Genomic DNA, 15,077 nt, shown 5'->3' with positions numbered 1-15,077 from the left:
ATGCAGTTGTACATCCAATCGTGAAAAAACCTGATCTTGACCCTGCCGTCTTCTCCAATCTTCGTCCAATTTCCAAACTACCTTTCCTGTCAAAATTACTCGAAAAAGTAGTTTATGAGCAATTAATTCACCACCTACAGGACCATCAGGTAATGGACCTTTTTCAGTCAGGCTTTAGGCCCCAACACAGCACAGAAACCGCGCATTTACGTGTCCTAAATGATGTCCTTTTGGCATTGGACTCAGGACTCTACGTGATTATGGTTCTTCTAGATTTATCTGCTGCCTTCGACACAATCGACCACGACATCATGATCTCCCGACTCGAATCCTGGGCTGGTGTATCTGGCTTAGCCCTCGACTGGTTCAGGTCATATTTCTGCAACAGGACTCTTAGAGTCATGCTAGACGATTTTTCATCTGAATCAGTCCCACTCCCATGTGGTGTCCCCCAGGGTTCCATTTTGGGGCCACTACTTTTTTCAATTTACATCCTGCCTTTAGGTGCAATTTTTAGAAAACATGCAATCTCGTATCACCTGTATGCTGATGACTGCCAAATTTATTTCTCCCTCAAGTCAACTGACTCCACTAAACCTCTTCTCAACTGCTTATCTGACATTAAGGACTGGCTGGCTGTAAACTTCCTTCACCTGAACGATTCAAAAACCGAGGTCATTGTTTTTAGTCCCGACCGCAAACAGACCCTACCCCTTGGCCTCGACTTTCTTCCCATTCCAGTAACTTCGTCTGTTTCCAATCTTGGAATCAAAATGGATATGGTCCTGAAAATGGATGCTCAAGTCAACAGCACAGTAAAATCCTGCTTTTTCCATCTCAGGCGAATTGCCAAACTCAAACCAATTCTGCCTTACCACCTCCTGGAATCAGTAATCCATGCATTCATTACGTCCCGGCTCGACTATTCTAATTCCTGCCTATATGGTATTAGTAAAGCCACTCTTTCTAGACTCCAATTGGTTCAAAATGCGGCTGCAAGGGTTTTAACTGGAAGCAGCAGAAGCCAACACATTACACCGATTTTAAAAACCCTACACTGGCTGCCGGTTAGCTTCAGAATTGATTTTAAGATACTCCTCTTAACCTATAAGGCACTAAATGGTCTAGCCCCTGCCTACTTGAGTGTCTTGCTCCATCGTCACAATCCCCCTCGTGTTCTTAGATCCGCAGATCAGCTGCTCCTAACCGTTCCCAAGGCACATTTTAAAGCTTGTGGTGAAAGGGCTTTTTCTGTCTGTGCACCTAGGCTCTGGAACTCCTTACCTTTAGTGGTTAGGCAAGCCGCTTCAGTCGCCACATTCAAATCAAACCTAAAAACTCACTTCTTCACATTGGCTTTTAATTCTTAACCTGTCTTATTTCCACTTGCTTTTTGCTATTTCTCTGTTTTATTGGGTCCCCTGACCTGTTTTTTAGTGTCTCTGTTTTAATTCTCTCTTAATGTTTGTTTTTAATATTTTGCTTTTAGTCTTGCTTGTTTTAACTGTACAGCGCTTCGGTCAGTTGTAATGCTGTGTTTTTAAGCGCTTAACAAATAAAAATGGTATGGTATGGTATGGTATGGTAAACTCAGCTTTGACATACTCAATAATAACAGCTAGGAGTGGGTGATAAACCAATTGATTTGATATACCAGGTAAAATTCTTCTTGTGGTATAAATTAACTTTTTTCTCTGTGCAAAGTTAGATTAAACACATGTAAATCTAAAATATGTTTTATGATAACACCTGAAAACCTAAAGGAAACGGGGAAAAATAATTTTGTGTTGATGTTTTATATATTTAAGAAGATGGCCGATAGTAGTGTGTTCATTTTTCATTGAATTAACAGAGTTTGACCATATCTATAATAATAAAAGGCAAAGCCCTCACTGACTGACTCACTCACTGACTGACTGACTCATCACTAATTCTCCAACTTCCCGTGTAGGTGGAAGGCTGAAATTTGGCACGCTCATTCCTTACAGCTTACTTACAAAAGTTAGGCAGGTTTCATTTCGAAATTCAAAGCGTAATGGTCATAACTGGAACATATTTTTTGTCCATACACTGTAATGGAGGAGGCGGAGTCACGTATCGCGTCATCACGCCTCCTACGTAATCACGTGAACTAAAAACAAGGAAGAGATTTACAGCACGAGTCACACGCGGGAACGAAGGTAAATGACGTTAATTTTTGACTGTCTTTTAATACTGTGTAAGCATACATATTAACACATGTGCAATTAAACGTGTGCATTTACGGGGTGATTTCTCAGGCTTAAAAGCTCACCTTTTATCAAACGCGGGAACAAAGGTAACTGACGTTGTTCACTGTCTTTTAATACTGTGCGAGTCACACGCGGGAACGAAGGTAAATGACGTTAATTTTTGACTGTCTTAATACTGTGTAAGCATACATATTAACACATGTGCAATTAAACATGTGCATTTACGGGGTGATTTCTCAGGCTTAAAAGCTCACCTTTTATCAAACGCGGGAACAAAGGTAACTGACGTTGTTCACTGTCTTTTAATACTGTGTAACCATACATATTAACACATGTGCAATTAAACGTGTGCTTTTACTAAAAAGGTAAATGCAAAACTATTTTCAATCAGTTTATTGAAACGCTCCCGTTAAGGATTGCAATAACATATTCGCGAGATAAAAGAACGAAGTAGGGGGAAATAGAGGAACAGCCGGAAACAGCGAAGAGCAAAAAATTAATTAAACAATTGAGAACGGAGCGAGTGAAGCATACAAGCATGTTCATAAGGGAAACAAAGCACGGTGTAAAACGTAAGTTTAAATTAAGTTTATAGAAACGCTCCCGCTGCGGATTGCAATAACATATTCGCGAGATAAAAGTTTAATGAGAAGACACGAGGTATAAACGAACCACACGCCGTGGCGCAACGTTAAGGGCAACAGTTTCAACCATTCTATGATCTGCTTCTCGCAACTGAAAGACGGCACATGGCGGATGTTAGCCGACTTGCTGACCGCAACGTTAGGGGCTTCAACTATGGCGCTGACGCCACATCTCAGTGCCAACACTTTGCAGACTCTACTTAAAAGACACGCCCTCCTCACTGGACAGTTAAAAAGACCAATCAAACTAACGATGACATCAAGTATTATCCAATCAAAAGTAGGAAAGGAGGCATCTTCATAAAATGCGTGTGGGATGATTTGCATGACACGCTGCTTTAAAAAAAAAATGATAAAAAAAATACGGGATAAATCCCGTCCAGTATTGATTCAAAACGGGACGCGCAATTTCATTCTCAAACGCGGCACGATTCCGTATTTGAAAGGACGGGTGGCAACCCTACAGTGCCAGGTAACCACCCATACAATCAGATTGTGATTCAGACTAGGAATGCAATGAATGTAATTACCCCGATCTACATACAAGGCGAAAGTCTTGCAACATTCAAAGATGATGGTTTGGGATAATTAGTACTTATTAAGTACACCATGGCACATAAAAGAGCTTATGAAGCCTTGAACCGAAAAAAGCAAGATCTCAGAGATCGTAAAAAAAAAAAAGGAGGTAATGTCGTTTTACTCGCTGTACATTTTAGTCAAACATTACCAGTTATTCCACGAGGGAGACCAGCAGATGAACTCAACGCGTGTTTAAAATCCATGCTTCTCCCACGCTCGGTTATATGTCGCGTGTTCTCGGGTAGGTACACCAAAAAATGTATACATTTAAGCATGTAATGGGCAAACAAAAAATGAGGTATACCCGAAGGCACTGCAGTAGTACTCAATGTAACTTTACTTCTTAAATGTTAATGTTTTACTGTTTAATAATTTATACGCTTCTTATATATTGTTCAAATTCTTTTATCAAAATACCAGTGACAGCGCAATGCACGATAACATGGACTGAATACACCATATGCATCTGCCCACGGCCGCCCTGGTGTGCGCAGATAGGAGTTGATTCTAAAATAAAATAAACATAAAAAGAGTAATACAATCATCACCCATAAAGCGGATAGCAGACGTGTGATGTATTATATGTGTACCAGATTTCAAGTCAATAGGTGAAACGGTTTGCAAGCTACAGGTGATTTAAAATCCTGGACAGACCAACGAAAAGCCACGGTAGGAAATTATACAAGAAGATTTTACTGTTTAATAATTTATATTTATATGAAATGTGCTTCTTATATATTACTTCATATTCTCATATGATAATGATGTTAATGTTGTTTATATTGATTTCTATGTTATTGTAAGTGCATCTATGTGTGTATATGTATGTATGTATGTATGTATGTGTATATATATATATATATATATATATATATATATATATAAAAAATATATATATAAAAAATATATGTGTATATGTATATATAATATATCTGTATATGTGTGTATATGTGTGTGTATATGTGTATATGTATATATATATATGACAGCAACACTCATAACAATGACAACACAATTACATTGACAATCATGTTACGTTATTTTTAAAATGTTTCCTTTACTTTTTCATAACCTCTTTAACACACTACTTCTCCGCTGCGAAGCGCGGGTATTTTGCTAGTCTATATATATAATTCACTAAGGCAGCCGACCATGGCAGGCAAGACGCAAAACAGAGCCACGCCCGCCAATTCACAGAGCCTCACCCACCAACAATTCACTAAGCAGCCGACCATGGCACGCAAGAAAGAGACCATGGGATACGCACGACAGAGCCCCTCCCGCCAACTCTAACCCTCCTTCCGCGTCCACCCTCGCTCTCGAGGCATGCACACTGCCTGCTCATGTGCCAGCACGCAAGACCTCACCAAACACGCCTCACTCGCTTTCGTCTCTGCTACAGTCCACATGCACCTCTGAGCCATGTTGACTTTTCATTGTTCTTTTCGGTTCCGGCTGCTTTTCTATATATAATCCACCAAGTCGCCCGACCATGGGATACGCACGCAAGACAGAGCCCTGCCCGCCAACTCTAAACCTCCTCCTGCGTCATGGGATATGCACGACAGAGCCCCACCCGCCAACTCTAACCCTCATCCTGCGTCCACGCACGCAAGACAGAGCCCCGCCCGCCCATTACCTTCACATTGTTTTCCTTTTATTTCTGATCCCGTTCAACAACTATATGGCGACATCAACTTCTCAACTGTAACTCTGGGACAACTCAGTATGCAAGCTATATTAAGCGTTACCAATGAAGACTCGCTACACCTTAATGAACAAGTACTGAAACTTCTCCCTACCGAAGAAGTAACTTTCACCAGCGTTGACTCCACCGTCACAGACGATCCCGCAGATCAAGTTTCATTCTCCGAAGAATTTCTTAACAGTCTTACTCCCACTGGCATGCCTCCGCATAAACTCAAAATTAAAATAGGTTCAGTCGTCATACTTCTCAGAAACCTCATGCCAGCAAGAAGTCTCTGTGATGGCACTAGACTGACTGTTACCAACATTTACTGCAATGTACGGGAGTGTAAAACTATCGCAGCTCCTACCTCACAAACTGTCCTTATTCCCTGGATATCCCTGACCCTATCAGATTCAAATTTGCCTTTTACTTTTACACGCAGACAATTTCCTGTTAGATTGGCCTTTGCAATGACAATTAATAAGGCACAGGGCCAAACTTTCAAAAAGATATGCCTGTATCTGCCAAAACCAGTTTTCTGTCACGGACAATTGTATGTTGCTCTCTCCAGAGTTCCATCTTTTCATTCACTCACAGTCGTATCCTCAAACCCACCCCATTTGGACAACTGTGTCTTTCAGGAAGTGTTCACCCATCAATAAATAATTATGTGACGTACGCTACGCCGCGGGTTGGCTAATAAAGTATATATGTTTAAAGCTGGTAATTTGAAACAAGGTAGTAGTACAGGAAAAAGCTGTGTCTTGTCATTTGTTTGATGGTGACATGAATGAGAAAGAAGCTGCACTTTTCTAGGTTAAAGCCAGAGAACTGAATACCTGCCATCAATTTGATCTGAGTAACAGTGTGTTAACAGGTGTTTGTGGGTAAGAGGCAAGCCGGTGTGCACAAATAAACATAAGTACTTCTGTTACATTATAATCTGAAAAGTAAATACAATAAGTCATATCTCTAACTGCTGAAACTGTCAGAATTTTAAATTATGCCATGATATAGATTTTTGGCTATACCAGCCACTACTACAGACAACATCATCCGTATATACTGCACTTTTGAGGTTTCACACAGTGATCCCCAGTATCATAAAATATGTCTGTTCAGGGTTACTGATTGATTTCCCTTTTTGTTTCAGTAAAGGAATAGTTTAAGTTTATTCTATTTCAAAGTGAATATTCTATTCAGTGTCTTTATGGTTTTATTAACATGTACTGACAGTGAATGTGTAAGTAAATATAAAAAAAAACAAAAAACTCTTCATCCATGTTCTATTTGAAGAATTCATTTTAAAATAACAGCATCCACCATACTAAATCCATTCAGAATTTTCACATTTTCTGTCATTTAAGATCTTTATTTTTGACTAAATTGTAAAGATTTCTTTAACATCCTATTACTCTTCATAATAATTGTCATTAAATCAATACATTATCGTTATCTTTATTTTGTCAACAATAAGTTCTCTGTAACTAAGTTCTAACTAGGTGTACATAACTTGAGTATATCTTCTTGTTTAAGAATTACTAATCACACTGATGTATCATATCTGTCCTCCTGAAAACTTGATTAAGCAAGCCTGAAAACTGATGAGTATTTCATTTAATAAACACATGTAATGTTTTACATGAGATACCTATAGTTCTGGAAGGAAGATCTAAATTGAAAAACACATTTTAAGATTTTAATTCTCTTCTCTAATATTCAAGAATTTTTGTTCAAGTAATTTTTGTACATTCATTTTTTCTTTTTCCTTGAATAAAATGCATGCTTCTTCCTTTGAAAAATTCAACAGCATGTTTTTCATGTTGAATGAAATGTTTTTGTATGTACTATATGAAATGTATTTGAGATTTGTTTTGAATTTCCAAACAGGTAATTTGACTCCTGTTACAGTTTCTTCAAATATTTATATTTTATTTAAAGTGAGAAAATGCAAGATACACTGAGAAGGTCTGAAGAAAACATAAAGGCACCCGAACCTAAGGTATAGATGTGGCTTTTGACTTTCAAAAGGATCTAAATCTACTATTGGAAACGTATAATAAATGATATTTTTCTGTGCAAAATAATTAATTAGATGGGCATCTCAATCTGCCCATTATGGAGTTAATTGCCACTGGTAGAGCACTGTTTTCCAAGAGGCCGGTTTATTTATTAAAAAAAAAACAAAAAAAAAATCAATTTTCCTTCTGAACATGCTGACAACATTACATACTACTGGGTTATTTTGCCTTTCCTAACTACAAATATGAACATTCCACATTCATGACGGTCATCAATGATATTAACTTCACAGTCATATCATTCAGAACCCGCTCCGAAGTACGTTATGTTACATATCTCTTGTTGAGCACTGTCCTACTGTAAAATTCACTGAAGAAACTGGCTTTCCAGACATCTTAAGTTTTCAAACTTCACATGTTTAAAGAAAAAAAAAAAACAAACAACCCCAGCATATTACCTATACAGAGAATGGAAATGCTCTTAAAGTGTGCTTAAAGATGCCTCTGTTTAATTTCAAAGGACTAGCAGTCCAGTACAGGAATTTGCTGTCGTCTCAGATATTTTTTTCTTTGTAGGAAATAATGAAATTTGCAATGTACTTTTGTGCATTTACACCCTCCTCTCCAACAAGTTAATCTTCAGTTGAAGGTAAAACAGTATTTAAACACCAGCCCCCCAATCTTCAGTTGAAGGTAAAACAGTATTTAAACACCAGCCCCCCATTCCCCCAAAACTGCAAGCAGGTGTCAGTTGTCATCTTTTAATTGTGGAATGGATTGAGATTTTAGTTTGGTCCATTAGCCTACTTCACTTCTTTCTCTACTGATTAAGGGGGAATCAGGGTGCCATACTTTTCTGTTACATATTAACCCAAACACAATGTTACAAATACAGTAATGCAGTTTATTAATGGTCCTTCATACATATATATAAGTGCTGGGCGTTATGACCAAAATGTATGAATGGGTGTCGCACAGGTTTAACTTAAATATTGTGTAAATATTGGGTTCATGATCTGGCGGTCGAAGACACGAACAGAGAATTCAATGGATGTTCTTCTGGGTGGGCTTTCTTTATTGCATGCGTGCTGTCTCTTTCTGTCATACCAAACCCCCAGTTCCTAACCTTCCTTCTTCTTTCTCCGCATAATCAATCGCCACATGATAAACGTCCTTGTGAAAGTAAAACTAGTTATAAACTTAGACCACGGAGTGTTCAGAACTTTAAAAAAAAAAAAAAAATCTTCATTATACATGTTTAATTATGCCGTCCATTCAGGGGTTGTGCCCATTCCAGCAAGCATTGTGTGCAAGGCAGGAAGAAATTCTGAATGTGGCACCAGCACATCGCAGGGTAAATACGAGCAATACAAACACTAGCAGGGTTAATATAGCATAACAAATCCCGCCATCCTACATGATTTTTGAATGGAAACTGAAGCACGCCAAGTAAACCCACCAGAAAAACATGCAAATTCAAAGCAGGGAACACTCGGGACCCCATTGCTGCAAGGCAGCAGTGCAACCTCCACGACACTGTGCCCCCACATGATTAATGCATGCTTTAATGGATTTCATTATGAAAATGATTATATCAAGTACAGTAATCCCTCCTCCATCGCGGGGGTTGCGTTCCAGAGCCACCCGCGAAATAAGAAAATCCGCGAAGTAGAAACCATATGTTTATATGGCTATTTTTATATTGTCATGCTTGGGTCACAGATTTGCGCAGAAACACAGGAGGTTGTAGAGAGACAGGAACGTTATTCAAACACTGCAAACAAACATTTGTCTCTTTTTCAAAAGTTTAAACTGTGCTCCACGACAAGACAGAGATGACAGTTCCGTCTCACAATTAAAAGAATGCAAACATATCTTCCTCTTCAAAGGAGTGTGTGTCAGGAGCAGATCATGTCACAGAGATAGAGAAAAGCAAACAAATCAATAGGGCTGTTTGTCTTTTAAGTATGCGAAGCACCGCGGCACAAAGCTGTTGAAGGCGGCAGCTCACACCCCCTCCGTCAGGAGCAGAGAGAGAGAGAGATAGAGAGAGACAGAGTTTGTTTTTCAATCAAAAATCAATACGTGCCCTTCGAGCTTTTAATTATGCGAAGCACCGTGCAGCATGTTGTTTCAGGAAGCAGCTGCACAAAAGATAGCAACGTGAAGATAATTTTTCAGCATTTAGAGACGAGCGTCCGTATTGTCTAGGTGTGCGAACAGCACCCCTGCTCAATCCCCCTACGTCAGGATCAGAGAAAGTCAGCGCAAGAGAGAGAGAGAGAGAGAAGTAAGCTGGGTAGCTTCTCAGCCATCTGCCAATAGCGTCCCTTGTATGAAATCAACTGGGCAAACCAACTGAGGAAGCATGTACCAGAAATTAAAAGACCCATTGTCCGCAGAAATCCGCGAACCAGCAAAAAATCCGCGATATATATTTAAATATGCTTACATATAAAATCCGCGATGGAGTGAAGCCGCGAAAGGCGAAGCGCGATATAGCGAGGGATCACTGTATTTATCTTAGCATTCTAAATGTTCAGGAAGCAGGAATATCATGAAGTTAATGTATTCTGTGTGCTGCCAGCGCCTCCTCTTAGTGCAAGAGGAAGTCAGTTTAAGAAGCAGTAGCGATTAACATGGCTCTGGAAACACTTAACAAAAAAGCATTTAATGTGCTACATAACTTATGATGGGGTTTAAGAAAATCTAGTAAATGAAATATTCATTTTTAGATGAAGCTTAGTTTACAATGTTCTACTTTAATAACAAATTACGAGAATTAAGTCAACATGTCGACTTTAATCTCGACAAACGGCGAGAATAAAGTAGAGATGTCGACTTTATTCTCATCATAAGCGTCGAGATTAAAGTGGAAATGTCGAGAATAAAGTCAACATGTCGTCACACTATTACATAGTACCCAGGTACATTATACAGTATTGAAAAAAATACAACTTGGCTTGCAGTATTATCCAGTAGTATAGAAACAGTATATATAGTATAGAAACCGCATTCACGCATTTGAACATAATGGTCCACATCCGACCTTTTAAATCCAAAGTATCTCCAGACAACAGATGTGACTCCTTTTTCCAGCAAAAGTTCTTCTGTGTCATCATGTTCAACTTTATCGTCTGCTACAGCTTCAGTTGCGGAATGTTCTCTGTCCATTTTCACCGCGCAATACCTCCACTAATGCATGTACTCCATTGTATGCTTGTTTAGCGGTGCAGCAGTGAAAAAGGTCCCCCTTAAACAGTTTCCCGCTGCGCCACGTTCCGAACGTTGTTGAGGCAATTTAAACCGGTGTTGCAGTGTTGTGATGTGAGATTTTACATATAACTTGACGAATAATTTTGTATGCCTTTATTTGATTTTTAGGCAAAGCAATGTAATTTAGTGTTACTTTGGTGAGAGGCATTCTTGTTTGCCCCCCCCCCCCTTTTACGACTGAGCCTCTTTGAATTTTACAACAGGATTTGGGGGAAGATGTGCCTTAAACCGGTTTGGTTAGTGTTTCTTTGCTTAATTCATTTCTACCCCCGCAAGAAAGACTTAAAGACATATGATCTTGGGGGTGGCAGGTATTAAGATGTTCTATTCCCCCATTGGTCTGAGGTATGGCTGTTTGGAATTGGCTTGTCACAGAGGCCTTTAAGTACCATGATGTCCTATTGGCTCTTGGGGTTGGACAGAGCATGTATAAATGTATGTGTTTAACCTCACAATCTCTCTTGCTAACCTGTGATGATGCAGAAGTATCTCTCTCTTACTAACCAACATCTGAAAGAAGCATCTCTCTTGCTAACCTGTGATGAAGACAACACAATGAAGAGCACAGCTCGGCAGCCATTTTGAACAGACATGTGGCTGAAAGCTGAGCACCAATGATGCCTTAACTAGAGACATATAAGTAACTAGAAGTCTGTGTGCCGCCTGAACTACATATCACCATTTAATCAGGTTGTATGGTTGCCAATATTCAAATATACTTTGCATTTTGTTATTTATGAATATTATCAATAATACATTGTTTAAACTGTAACTTCTGCTTGTCTTTTTATTACATCTAATTGCCTGAGGTTATAGATATAGAAGGGAAGGTGGGGATAAGTTATATACAATAATACCTTATAAACAGTGGTAAGTCTGTGAGATTAGGCATTCTAAGGCTACATATTAATAATACAATAGGGGAAAGTAGAGCAATATGTATTACTCTACCAAGACAAAACATGCGGTATAAGAAAAATCCATATCATAACAAAGATAAAAAGCAGTTTTTGGTATGAACCAGTATACCGCCCAGCACTAATATATATATACAGTATATGTATATATATATATATATATATATATATATATATATATATATATATATATATATATATATAAAAATATATACAGGTACTCGTCGACTTACGACCGCGATTGGTTCCGACTGACTGGTCGTAAGTTGATCTGGACGTAAGTTGGCCTATGTTAAATTAAGGTAAGAATATTACACTGGGTAATGATATTGTAATCGTCTTAAAGTAATATTTTATGAACATTTTCTTACTTTCTAAGTCAAACACAGCATACTACAGTACAGTTGGTTTAATATGTGGAAAAACGTACAAAAATAAATATATTTAATTCCTGGCACCACTGGTGCTTGGCTGCGGGTTGTCAATATCACCTTCATCAGGCAAGGCTGCGGACGGGGTGATGGGAGGAGTTGCTCTTTTCATAAACATAGTGAGCTTCGTCTGAATTGTTTGTTTTTTTTTCTCTTCGTAAATTTCACAATAAGGATGAAATGTGTTGCGTGCCATCCTTTCAATCCTCGCAAATCGATCAGTGTTTGGATCCATTTTTTCAAAATGGGCAAGGAGTTTATTCAGTAGAGATAAACCTTCTTGACAATCCCTTTGTGGTGAACATTCGTTGTGGCGCCTCCTCCTCTTCGTCTTTCTCCAATTCTCTTTTTTCTTCTTCCGCCACTCTTTCTTCTTCCAATTCTATCAGCACTTCATTCGTAAGTTCACCTGAATCCCGGTCTAGCAACTCCTCGACATCTTCCATTTCACATTCCAATGAAAGGTCTTTTGACAGTTTCACCATTTCTTCACGAATCTCAAGTTCTTGTTCACTGTTAAATCCAGCAAATGCAATCACATTCACTTTCTTTCCTCCTTCATACTGTTTTATTATCATCATTTTGGTGTCTAGATCAATGGCCTGTCTTTCCTTTTTGGCAGGCTGATGAGTGGACAGACACAATTTCCTCTTGGTAGACGTTAGGGGTATATTATTATCGAAAATTGCCAAAACAACAAGACACAAACACACGTGGGGCAACACTGCTGCGTATATTATTACTGCTGCGTAGCGAGACTTGGGAGTGCGGGAGACTGGCGCTGCCAACAGATGGCGGGGGAAACTTGAACGTGTCGTAAAGTCGAACAGTCGTAACTTGCATGGGTCGTAAGTCGACAAGTACCTGTATATAAATATATAATATATATGTATGTGTATATATATGTATATGTATGTGTATATATATGTATATGTATGTGTATATATATGTATATATATGTATGTATGTATGTGTATGTATGTATATATATGTATATGTGTATATGTATATGTGTAAATGTATACAGTAATCCCTCCTCGATCGCGGGGTTTGCGTTCCAGAACCCCCCGCGAAAGGTGAAAATCCGCGAAGTAGAAACCAAATGTTTATGTGGTTATTTTTATATTGTCATGCTTGGGTCACAGATTTGCACAGAAACACAGGAGGTTGTAGAGAGACAGGAACTTTATTCAAACACTGCAAACAAACATTTGTCTCTTTTTCAAAAGTTTAAATGTGCTCCGTGACAAGACAGAGATGACAGTTCCGTCTCACAATTAAAAGAATGCAAACATATCTTCCTCTTCAAATGAGTGCGCGTCAGGAGCAGAGAATGTCAGAGAGAGAGAGAAAAAAGCAAACAAAAATCAATAGGTCTGTTTGGCTTTTAAGTATGCGAAGCACCGCCGGACAAAGCTGCTGATAGGAAGGGAGCAATTGTGAAGGTAGTCTTTCAGCATTTTTTAGAGGAACGTCCGTATCCTCTAGGCCAGTGTGCGAACAACCCCTCTGCTCACACCCCCTCCGTCAGGAGCAGAGAATGTCAGAGAGAGAGAGAGAGACAGAGAAAAACAAACAATCAAAAATCAATACGTGCCCTTTGAGCTTTTAAGTATGCGAAGCACCGTGCTGGAAGCATGTCGCTTGACAAAGCAGCTGCACAGAAGGGAGCAACGTGAAGGCAATCTTTCAGCATTTTTAGACGAGCGTCTGTATCGTCTAGGGGTGCGAACAGCCCCCCTGCTCACACCCCCTCCGTCAGGAGCAGAGAATGTCAGAGCGAGAGAGAGAGAGAAGCAAATAATCAAAAATCAATACATGCTGTTTGATCTTTTAAGTATGCGAAGCACAGTGCGGGAAGCATATTGCTTGACAAAGCAGCTATATGTAAGCCCAGCAAGGAAGAGAGCAATGTGAAGGTAATCTTTCAGCATTTTTTGAGGAGCAGCCGTATCCTCTAGGGGTGCGAACAGCCCCCGTGCTCACAATATATTTGAGGAGTTTTATTTAATACGTAATACGCGCTCTGGTTGGGTAGCTTCTCAGCCATCTGCCAATAGCGTCCCTTGTATGAAATCAACTGGGCAAACCAACTGAGGAAGCATGTACCAGAAATTAAAAGACCCATTGTCCGCAGAAATCCGCGAACCAGCAAAAAATCCGCGATATATATTTAAATATGCTTACATATAAAATCCGCAATAGAGTGAAGCCGCGAAAGTCGAATCGCGATATAGCGAGGGATTACTGTATGTATATGTATATATGTATATGTACTGTGTATATATATATATATATATATATATATATATATATATATATATATATGTATATGTATATATATATATATATATATATGTGTGTGTGTGTGTATGTGTATATATATATATATATATATATATATATATATATATATATATATATATATATATATATATAATGTATATGTGTGTATACTCTTTTAAAGCTAATAAAGTTTTTGAGTTGGTGATTCTCTTTTAAATTTGATATTAAAGAAAAGTTCTTGTTTATGAAAAGTTCTGTTTAGATAGATAGATAGATATTTTATTAATCCCAGGGGGAAATTCACATACTCCAGCAGCAGCATATTGATACAAAAAACAATATTAAATTAAAGATTGATAACAATGCAGGAAAAAACAGACAATAACTTTGTATAATGTTAATGTTTACACCCCCCCCCCCCCCCCCCCCCCCCCCGGGTGGAATTGAAGAGTCGCATAGATTGGGGGAAGAACGATCTTCTCAGTCTGTCAGTGGAGCAGGACAGTGACAGCAGTCTGTCGCTGAAGCTGCTCTTCTGTCTGGAGATGACACTGTTTAGTGGATGCAGTGGATTCTCCATAATTGATAGGAGCCTGCTGAGCGCCCGTCACTCTGCCACAGATGTCAAGCTGTCCAGCTCCATGCCAACAATAGAGCCTGCCTTCCTCACCAGTTTGTCCAGGCGTGAGGTGTCCTTCTTCTTAATGCTGCCTCCCCAGCACACCACGTCGTAGAAGAGGGCGCTTGCCACAACCATCTGATAGAACATCTGCAGCATCTTATTGCAGATGTTGAAGGACGCCAGCCTTCTAAGGAAGTATAACCGGTTCTGTCCTTTTTTACACAAAGCATCAGTATTGGCAGTCCAGTCTTAATTTATCATCCAGCTGCACTCCCAGGTATTTATAGGTCTGCACCATCTGCACACAGTCACCTCTGATGATCACGGGGTCCATGAGGGGTCTGGGCCTCCTAAAATCCTTAACAAACACACTATTCTAC

At 39.1% G+C, this 15,077-nt stretch overlaps 1 protein-coding gene across 1 annotated transcript in view; it reads left to right on the top strand.

The window, feature by feature from the left end:
* The window catches only part of tdrd1 (tudor domain containing 1), a 181,565-nt gene that overhangs the window by 92,039 nt on the left and 74,449 nt on the right, over positions 1–15,077 (top strand). The window contains exon 6 of the mRNA XM_028795782.2: positions 7,086–7,146. Coding sequence (XP_028651615.2) covers positions 7,086–7,146 — 61 coding nt within the window. The remainder of the gene's footprint in view (positions 1–7,085; positions 7,147–15,077) is intronic.

Source organism: Erpetoichthys calabaricus, chromosome 2, assembly GCF_900747795.2.
Source record: "Erpetoichthys calabaricus chromosome 2, fErpCal1.3, whole genome shotgun sequence".
In the NCBI taxonomy this organism is placed as follows: domain Eukaryota; kingdom Metazoa; phylum Chordata; class Cladistia; order Polypteriformes; family Polypteridae; genus Erpetoichthys; species Erpetoichthys calabaricus.
This window is presented reverse-complemented; position numbering and strand designations above follow the sequence as displayed.